Below are 9,831 nucleotides of genomic sequence, written 5' to 3' on the forward strand. Positions count from 1 at the left end.
TTTGAGGCCAGCCTGGTCTACAGAGGAAATTCCAGAACAGTCAGGGCTACACAGAGAAAGCCTCTCTTGAAAAACAAAATCAAAATAATAAAAATAAAACGAAACAACAACCCTCTTATAATGGTGATGTATCTCCTCCATGGCTCGTCCTTCCCTTCCTGTCATTCTTCCTCCAAGGCTATGTCCTCCTCTTGTCTCCACTGTTCCTCATTCATCCGGGTGTGTGAGAGCACAGTGAAGTGCTGATGTTGCCACTGTTTACCTCTTCATGGCCCATCAGTCAGTGAGTCCTTTGTGTGTCCAGGGCTATGACATGCCTAGCATGGCTCAATGTCTATTGAATGAATAAATGTATAAAACGGCTATGTAGGCCAATGTAGGCCAATGGTTCTCAGAACCACTGTTTACTGGATTCCTCAATAGTGGTTTGGTTGTGTTTCTTTGAGAACCACTGAAATAGAGGCCTTAAGAAGGCCAGGTGGTGGTGGCGCACACTTTTAATCCCAGCACTAGGGCTAGCCAGAGAAACCCTGTCTCGTAAAACCAGAAACCAAACCAACCAACCAACCAAACAAACAAACAAACAAAAAACCCCTGAAACAAACAAGTAAGCAAAAAACAAAAAGGAAAGAAAGAAAAAAAAAAAGATGTCCTCAGCTCATTTATAATCTTTTCTTGGAGAGGTCAGTGTATGCCCCACTCAAAGATTTACTCAGTTCAGTTTCATGAACTCGGTGACTGCTGGGGAATAAGTAATGTGTAAATAAGTAATGAAACATAGTAAGTGTGACAAGAGTACAGGTGGATGGCCATGGAGGGAGTAGGTTTGTGAAAAGGACAGCCACTGAGGAGCATGTTCTCCTGCAAAGTTTCGTGTAACCCCTTCCACAAGCTCTTTTATGTTAGGATAAGGTGTGACAGGCTCAGATTGGCCACTGGCCTCTTGCTTCATACATAGCTGAGGCTAGCCTTGAACTCCTAATCCTCCTGCCTCCACTACCCTAGTGCTGAAATGACAAGTGTGGGCCATCACGACTCTCATGGTTTTATAACTGAAGAAACTGAAGCTCTTTTGCTGTAATCCTAAAGGAGAGGTTTGGGTCTCTTTTACCGTTTGAGACTATATTAGCTTCCACTGTGTCATAGTTCTTCACCTTGTATATGTGTCTGAATCTCTCAAAGAACTATAATGCTGACTACCTAGTAGGTACAAACCAAACGAAAAACAAACAAATGAACAAACAAACCAAAAACCGCTTTCTAGACAACTGACAGGAAAAACCAAACAAAACTGAAGAGCTTCAAGAAAGGAAATGAAGTCTCTTTCAGGCAAGGCTCTCTACACCGGGAGGAACGGGGATGGGAACTAAAGATGAAGAAAAAAACTACAGTTCCCAGAAGGCCATTTTAGAGTTCAGCATTGCGCACGCGCAGGCCACGCCCCTTTAACTCGGACCTCACGGGGGTATTTTTCTCGCGCGTGCGCTCTAAAAGCAGTCGGCACCGACCCCGTTACTACACCGATCCAGAGTTGGTGGCTGGTCCTTCTGAGACCTCTGGTAGCGATGGTACCCGTCTCTTTGCTTTGGACCACTCGGGTAAGAACAGGGTTCCGGGTACCAGTGGAAAGGCCCACCCGACTTTCGTTCCTTTGCACACAGTGGGGTTCCCTGGCTCCTTTCCGCACGTGGTCTGGGGCCTGGGGGAGCATCGGATGCTTTACCAGGAAATCCCTGAGACTCCTGGCCACACGTGTGGTACCTGTGCCCCTAGTTCTGGCGATCTGTGTTCGCCCTGTTCACACGGCTCCTGAGGTAACTGTTCGCAGACCCGGTGTTAGCAGTGTCCTAGCGAACAGGTGGGGTTCCCGGCTTCGATTAGCTAGTTGAAAATTTCCCGCCAGCTCTGAGCTATGGAGATGATGCAACCGAGCCTCAGTGCTTTCATCAGGCAGGGGTCCCGCTGCTGTGTGGGCAGGAAGGAGGTGGCGGGGAGCTCGTGTGTTTGTGAAAATTAAGATTTCTGGTTTCCCTTAAGGCAAACACCTTCACCGTACCCCTGCCAGTACACACCTCTTTCCAAAAGCTGCTTAAAAACCCACTCTCCTACTTTCGTTGCTTTGGAAACTATCCTTCCAGCCTGTGGCGTTAAACCCCTGTTAACTTGTCTTCTCTCATGGGGGTATTCTTTTACGGAGGCTCTGCAGGAAGGCCTGCGTATATGTATGTGCACCGCATGCATGCCTGGGTACCCACAGAGGTCAGAAGAGGGCATCAGATCCCCTGGAACTGGAGTTGCAGATGGTTGTCAGCCGCCACGTGGGTGCTGGGAGCTGAACCGCTGCCCTCTACGTGAGCAGCCAGTGCTCTTAACTGCTGAGCCATCTCTCCAGGCACAGGGCGGCCCTTTCGTTGTTCCTGTGTGTGGGGAGACTGGGACCTCAGTGTGTCCTCCTGAATTTGGGGGTCTTGGGCTCCTGGAGGACAAGCATTGTGCTGTGACTTTGAAGTCACTCAGGGTGGTGTGGAGGGAGATTTAGAGGTATGGGGGTGGGGGCATTGAGTAGAGCTGATCAAAACAGCCCTTTGGATTGTGACCTGAACCTTGATTCCAGAGCTGGCTTTTCAAGGTGAAGGTGGGGGTGGTGAGGCCTGACTGCTGGCTGGACCATGCCTGCGCAGTCGGCTCTCTACCCCTGGTTTGACAATTTTTAATTAAGCCTGGCTTTTCTACCTTGAGCCTCTGCAGAGATGGGGTCAGCTGGTCGGGATAGCTGCTCGGGCACAGCACAGCAAGGTGGCCCAGACACAGGCTGGGGAAGCAGCTGGAGGCTGGACAGGCCAGGAGAGTTTATCAGACAGTGACCCTGAGATGTGGGAGCTACTGCAGAGAGAGAAGGACAGACAGTGTCGTGGCCTGGAGCTCATCGCCTCAGAGGTAGGACATGAGGACATGGGCCAAAGAGCAAACTACCGTGAGTGCAGGGGATAACCTGTCATTTCTCCACATCTCCCTGTCAGCCTCAGCAGCTTCGTCCTGGGCCTTGTCCCTCTCTTTATGCTTTTCCTCTGAAGCGTGAAGCAGAGCCAATCCAGTCTCTGGGGCTTGAGCACTAGGGCACTTCTAGGGTCCGTATAGTTTCATCTCTTCCTTACCTCCCCTTCCTGTCAGAAGAAAGAGGAGCCCGGAAACACCGGTTGGGTGTCCAGGTGGCCTGACAGATCACCTGTCATGGCAGGCAAGCTTTTGAGGATGTGGCTTCTGGTCCTGCCTCATGCCTGGCAAGGAACCCAGAGCTTTCCATGCAGCCTGTCTCCCCCCTGCAGCCTGTGGGCTCTGGCAGGGGTGGGGCTGTGGGAGTCCATGGGTGGGTGGGGGCTCACTGCCTTCTGACGTTGCCCCCCCACCACCCCAGAACTTCTGCAGCCGAGCTGCGCTGGAGGCCCTGGGGTCCTGTCTGAACAACAAGTACTCGGAGGGTTACCCTGGCAAGAGGTGAGGGCTAGAGGGCTGCAGCAGGGATGGCACTCCCAATGGCGGACCTTCTTGAATCCTGTTGGTGTTTATGGAGCAGTGGCTGCCCAGTCCTTTGCTGCTGGTCAAGGGTCCTTTCTCTGTGCCCTTATGTACCCTCTCCGCGGCAGATATTACGGAGGAGCGGAAGTTGTAGACGAAATCGAGCTGCTGTGCCAGCGCCGGGCCTTGGAGGCCTTTGACCTGGACCCTGCCCAGTGGGGAGTCAATGTACAGCCCTACTCGGGCTCCCCGGCCAATTTGGCTGCCTACACAGCCCTCCTTCAGCCTCATGACCGAATCATGGGGCTAGACCTGCCCGACGGGGGCCAGTGAGTATCAATGCGATGCATGTTGGATTTGGAGGGCAGCAGGGACTCGGGGATAGGAGTTGCTTAGCGAATGCTTACTAGGTCCCGGGCAAATGACCCACACCTGTCCAGTGTCCCAGTGGAGGAGAACAAGGCCCTCCTACCCAGCGTGGGGTGGGCTAGAATCCATGTGCCAGGAGCAGGCCTGTGGAGGTGGCTGGAAGCAGCTGGGTAAATCAGGCCGGACCACTTGGAGGCTCTTTCTTTCTAGCCTCACCCATGGCTACATGTCTGATGTCAAGCGGGTCTCTGCCACATCCATTTTCTTTGAGTCCATGCCGTATAAGCTCAATGTAAGTGTTCTGGGACCTGGGTACTTGGCCAGTGGGCGTGGCTGGAGCTCTGGGCAGTCCACAGCCTCAAGGAACATGAGCAGCACTGCTGCCACTTCTGGGCTTTAGCCGATTCTCTGTCTGTCCAGCCCCAGACTGGCCTCATTGACTACGACCAGCTGGCATTGACCGCTCGGCTCTTCCGACCACGGCTCATCATAGCTGGCACTAGCGCCTATGCCCGCCTCATTGACTATGCCCGCATGAGAGAGGTTGGTGAGGGACTGGAGAGCAAACACTCCCCCACCCTTGGGGTTGGGGGGAGGACAGCTGCCCTGTATATACCTATCTGGGCCTTCTCTGAGCTGAGGCCTGTCTCTACCTGCCCAGGTGTGCGATGAGGTCAAGGCACACCTGCTGGCAGATATGGCCCACATCAGTGGCCTGGTGGCCGCCAAGGTGATCCCCTCGCCTTTCAAGCATGCCGACATTGTCACCACCACCACTCACAAGACTCTTCGAGGGGCCAGGTCAGAATGTCTGGGGGGTCGGAGCTTGCTAGGGGGGTTGGGGGCAGAATGAGGCTGGTCCCTTCTGCCACTGGAATCCAGTGCAGCAAACACAACTGCGGGGACTCGGAGGCTGTCCGCGCCTAAGCCAGCCCTCCCCATCACTTGCCCTTCATCTCAGAGTCTGACCACTTGTGTTCCACATAGGTCAGGACTCATCTTTTACCGGAAGGGAGTGCGGACTGTGGACCCCAAGACTGGCCAAGAGATCCCTTATACTTTTGAGGACCAAATCAACTTCGCTGTGTTCCCATCCTTACAAGGGGGCCCCCACAACCATGCCATTGCTGCAGTAGCAGTGGCCCTCAAGCAGGTTGGGGAGCCTTCCTCATGTCGGGGTGCACTGGTCCAGAGGTTCTGCTTCCTCACCCTGTCTAAGGCTGAGACTGGTGGAAGGGAAATGGCCCAGGTGGGAGGCGGTAAGGCTGGGGTCACAGAGTCTCGCTCAGCACCAGACGGGGCCTTCATCAGCCCTGGGGTGACGGGTGACTGTCTCATCTATAGGCCTGTACCCCCATGTTCCGAGAGTACTCCTTACAAGTGTTGAAGAATGCTCAGGCCATGGCCGATGCTTTGCTGAAGCGAGGCTACTCACTGGTGTCTGGTAAGCTGTGGGGTGGGTGAAGGCCTTTGTGGCCTCAGGCAAAGGTCCGGGACTCCCCAGTGCCCTATCACTGTCCCCCTTAGGTGGCACCGACACCCACCTAGTGTTGGTGGACCTGCGGCCCAAGGGCTTGGATGGAGCCCGAGCTGAGCGTGTGTTGGAGCTCATGTCCATCACAGCCAACAAGAACACCTGTCCTGGAGACCGGAGTGCCATTACTCCCGGGGGCCTGAGGCTTGGTGAGACCTGGGGTTTGAGGAGGGGAGTGTTCCCCACACTGGGTGGTTACCCAGTGGCCTTGGCTATGCTAACTATCTGCCTTCCTCTGTCTCCCAGGGGCCCCGGCACTGACTTCTCGGCAATTCCGAGAGGATGACTTCCGTAGGGTGGTTGATTTCATCGACGAAGGAGTCAACATTGGCTTGGAGGTGAAGCGCAAGACTGGTGAGTGGCCCCCAAGTCCCCAGCCAAGTAGGTCCCCTCCCCTGTGGCTCCAGCTCATGGCCTAGGGGCCCGTGGGCAGTGCTGTGACTCTCTTTTCACTGTTCTCAGCCAAGCTCCAGGATTTCAAATCCTTCCTGCTCAAGGATCCAGAAACAAGTCAGCGTTTGGCCAAACTCCGGCAACAGGTGGAACAGTTTGCCAGGGCCTTCCCGATGCCTGGATTTGATGAACGCTGAGGGCGCCTGGCGGTCAAGGCCAACAGACTGGAAGTGACCCTTCTTTCTGCCTACCTGGAGCGCAAATGAGATGTCTCTGATCTTTCTGGGTTTTAGTGGAGGGAGGATGGCCTTCCATTTAGGGGAAGAGCCAGGCATAAACTCCCTTCCAGAATTTGTAGCTGAGATTTCTGTTTTGTAACCATATCTACAAGAAACACCCAACATAGATCCAGCTCGTTTTTGAGATGGGCTCTCACCTAGCTGAGATTGGCCTGGAACTAGTCCTCCTACCTCCACTTCCCAAGCGCTGGGGTCCTAGCTGTGCACCACCACACCCAAACTTACCCTCAGCTCTCTGCCTCCACCGACTGAGCCTCTGACAGATCTCAGTGTTGCAGACTCCCCTTCTTGGGGAGGGGAGTTGTGTGCTGAGCCAGAGAAAGGAGTGGGCAAACGTCCTCCTTCCTGTTTTTATCTAATAAAATGCTAAGCTGCCCAGGGTTGCTATTAGTGCAGGAGGGCTCCCCTGGGCCAGCCAGCGATTTGACTCCCTCAACATGTATTTCTCCTTCCCTCCCACTACCACAAGGACCCCCGGGGCTGTAGCCTCCTCTTCTCTGTCTCTGATCAGAGCCGACACCAGGCGTGATTAGCAGGCGCAGCAAATTCAATTTGTTAAATGAAATTGTATTTTGCCCACGGCTGCCTCTGTTTGATCCCCAGGGACAGAGGAGCAAGGGAAGGGAGGGTGAGGAAGGCCCAGGTGCAAGGTGGGGGGTGTCATTGATGGGAGGCCGCAGGCTTGGACAGGAAAGAGGTGTGCTGCGTGGCAGAGGGACCCCATTCTGGGCAGGCTGGTAGCCAGGATGAGCCCAGGCAGACACTGCCCCTAGACCTTGTTCAAAACTTGCAGTAACGTGGCAGCGACAGGCCCCACATCCCTTGGCACTCAGGCCCCTGCTTGCTGCTGGCACACGTCAGACACGATCAACACGTAGCCCGTGCCACGCCCAGCCCAGGCTTTGGGGCGGGGAGGGGAGGAGAGGGGAGTTGGCCTGGCCTTTTTGGTCAATCCCCGCTGTTGCCTGCAGTTTGATTCCCCTCCCCCACGTGGGATTTAAGCTGAGGGTCAGAGGCTCTTCCTGTACTGGGAGCAAGGGAGGAGGGTGGGGGTGGAGCCGCCTCCCGTCTTCGTGGGAATCCAGCCTGTGTAAGCAGAGGCTGGACTGTGTTGCTAGCCTGACGCCCCAGGGTCTGCGGCAGGGAAGAGTGCTATGTAGGGAACCTTTGGGCGCTGGCTTAGAAGTCCGGCCGGTCCTTCTTCAGCTTCTTGTAGTCAGTGGAAACAGCGAGGAACTGCGGAGGTGGACAGGGCAGGCGGAGCATCTCTTACCTCCCTTTTGTTGTATGTCTGGGGGTATAGAGCTAGGGACTCGGGGAGTGGAGAGGAACAGAGTAGGTCTGTAGAGTTACCTTGTACTGCTCATTGGGGCTCATGCGGTTCCAGGGCTCTGGGTTCTTTCTGTCCCAGCTGTGAAGGGGACAGGAGGCTTAGGGTCTCTTTCTGGGGAACCAGGACTCTGGCATTAAACACTGAGTGCAGAGTCCCTGGTTTCAGTGCTGTGCCTCACACTCCAGGATCAGAGGGGCTGCATGGGTTGGCCTTTTGCTTGACAAAGGAAGCCCTGGGCAGGACATGAAGCCTCAGTGCCACCAAAGACCCTCAGTAGCCCCACAGCTGCCAGGCCTCCAGTGCTTTCTGGGCAGGCACAAGTACCTAAAAGCCAGATGTGGCCAGTAGAGCTGTGTCACCATGGCAACCCTATAGCTAGCTGCTGGGATTCCAGCTGCCCCGTGTGTCTGGCTACCAGGTGGTCCAGTCAGGGGCCACCCCAGCCCTCTAAAATGCTGGGTGGTACAGTGGAAATAAGGACATAAAGACCTCTTCTAGGGCTGCCCACCGTTACCTGAGCCCTGCCATTTTGCTCCACCCAGGATGGACCCCGATCGCCTCCCAAGACCTGTAGTTACCAGACATCGGGGCTGCGCAGGGCCAACCGCAGCAAGTAGAATCCAGCACTGCCCATGCCCAAGCAGATGAAGCCAATCATCGGGATGAGCTGCAGAGAGACCAGGCACCCTTAGGGCTGACCTCTGCCTTGCTAGTGTTCTGTCACTTCCACCCACCACCCTCCCACACCTTCAGAATACTCCTTTCCCCTGAAGTGATTCTGTCTGTTCACGGCAAGGTTGCAGGGGCATGAGGTACATTGTGGAGATAGGATGTGGAATGTCCCTGGGGAGATTAGGGAGCATTAAGGAAACTAGACAGAAAGCAGGGTTTGTTGGTGGGGGCGGGACAGCGACGAGGGACAGCGGGATGATGGGGTGACAAGAGGGGAGCTTGGCTCTGGGGACTGACTTACCCCAGGGTGTCTCTTTATCTGCCTGTAGAAGCGGGCTCCTGGACTGGTCCCTGCCATCTTGTTCCAGTGTCTGGGCTTTTGGGGTGGATCAGCTCTCTTCCTCCCCCTGGGGTCCCGCCCCCAGCAGGGAGGGGTCAGCCCAGCCACACCCTACTTGTTCCCTCCCTACGCTTCGAGGTCCTCGAAGCTGGGAGCTTTGGGGTTTCTCCTCCGAAACTCTGGGAACCCTGGCCCATGAGACACCATTGCACCTGAGGGAGAAGCCTCTCTGGCACCCAGAGACTTAAGGGGGATCCAGATGTGGGACAGTCAAACAGCCTTCTAACAAAATGGGGGTGTGGAGTGCCCACTGGAGGGACCAGGAAGCCAGAAGGGCCTCTCTGTACAGCCCTGGAGCCCTGGGGAGCCAGCAGGCTGTGAGTACAGGCTGGTAGGAGAGACAAATGAGCAGCGTCTGTGCTGTCAAGCCCTCTCTAGGCAGCTTTACTGGGTTGTGCTTGGCCTGGAGTCCTTGGAAGTGGAGGTGTTGTGGGTCTCTGCACTGCTTAGATGCAAGACAACCACTGTGGTAGCGTAGGGGCTTGAGATGAAAAAGACAGAGCTCTTCAAGGAGAACAGCATACTCATCCCTGGCTTTGGGACTAGAGGAAGAGCTCTGAATGGAGGGAGCAGCTGCACAAAGCTTGAAGAGAGCCATGCGCAGTGGCACATGCCCGTAATCCTAGCACTTGGGGAGGCAGACCGAGACAGGCAGAGCTCTCAGTCTGCTGCCAACCCTGACTACAAAGCCAAGGCTACACAGAGAACCCTGTCTCAAAAACCAAAAGCCAAACCAAAACAAAAAAGCTGGAAGAGATGTTGAAATATGGAAGAGAAAAGCCAAGTCAGGTATATGCTATATTGCCACGGCAGAAAGTTTCCCCAACCCTCCATCCTTGGAGGACTGGTTTTGGGGACACAGGAGATGAGCCTCTTTTTCTCTTTACTGCCATATTAATTTCCATCACTCCCTTCCACAAGCTCCCCCATTTCTCCCCTGAAGAACTTGTCCTGTGTTGGGCCCCTGCTGGGATGAGCTAGGTACCCGCCCCTGCCTCCCTGGGGTACAGGGAGGAAGACAACCCTTTCTGAGGGGCCCCTCCCTTTCTTACACAGGGATACCTCGCCCGCCCCTTGAGCTGACAAGCTCTGCTGTAATTAGGCTGCGGGGTCCAGGCTCTCCGCCTCCCTCCGGTGGATAATGAGATAAAGTGTCAGAGACATGGCGAGAACAAAGAGACAGAGACTCACTGAGATGTGTGTGGGGGTGGGGTGGGGCGGAGGAGGGGGACTGATGGGATGTCAGAGCCTGGAGCGGAGCAGGGCCCTGCCTGCATCCACACCTCTGGGACTGGGCCACGGAGGGTGTGTCCAG

General features: G+C 55.1%; 2 protein-coding genes across 3 annotated transcripts; one reads left to right on the forward strand and one right to left on the reverse strand.

Moving 5' to 3' along the window:
- The first annotated feature begins 1,443 nt into the window (after positions 1-1,443).
- Positions 1,444-6,163, forward strand: Shmt2 (serine hydroxymethyltransferase 2). 2 transcript variants are annotated; one of them, XM_021658011.2, is made up of 12 exons: positions 1,444-1,598; positions 2,740-2,937; positions 3,416-3,495; positions 3,645-3,845; positions 4,096-4,177; positions 4,306-4,428; positions 4,547-4,686; positions 4,873-5,038; positions 5,230-5,329; positions 5,413-5,568; positions 5,666-5,773; positions 5,882-6,163. In XM_021658011.2, the coding sequence occupies exons 1-12, from the start codon at positions 1,566-1,568 to the stop codon at positions 6,007-6,009; spliced, it is 1,515 nt and encodes a 504-aa protein (XP_021513686.1). In that variant the 5' UTR covers positions 1,444-1,565; the 3' UTR covers positions 6,010-6,163. The 2 variants fall into 2 exon arrangements, with proteins under 2 accessions (XP_021513686.1, XP_021513695.1); XM_021658020.2 differs by having other exon boundaries at positions 2,749-2,937.
- Positions 6,164-6,657: 494 nt separating this feature from the next.
- Ndufa4l2 (NDUFA4 mitochondrial complex associated like 2) lies at positions 6,658-8,533 on the reverse strand. The gene is made up of 4 exons (XM_021658030.2): positions 8,418-8,533; positions 8,023-8,111; positions 7,465-7,522; positions 6,658-7,347 (listed from the first exon to the last, which is right to left on the reverse strand). Exons 1-4 carry the CDS (start codon positions 8,472-8,474, stop codon positions 7,291-7,293), a joined length of 261 nt encoding a protein of 86 aa, XP_021513705.1. The 5' UTR covers positions 8,475-8,533; the 3' UTR covers positions 6,658-7,290.
- Positions 8,534-9,831: the final 1,298 nt, after the last annotated feature.

This window comes from Meriones unguiculatus, chromosome 17 (assembly GCF_030254825.1).
Source record: "Meriones unguiculatus strain TT.TT164.6M chromosome 17, Bangor_MerUng_6.1, whole genome shotgun sequence".
Taxonomy (NCBI): Eukaryota; Metazoa; Chordata; class Mammalia; order Rodentia; family Muridae; genus Meriones; species Meriones unguiculatus.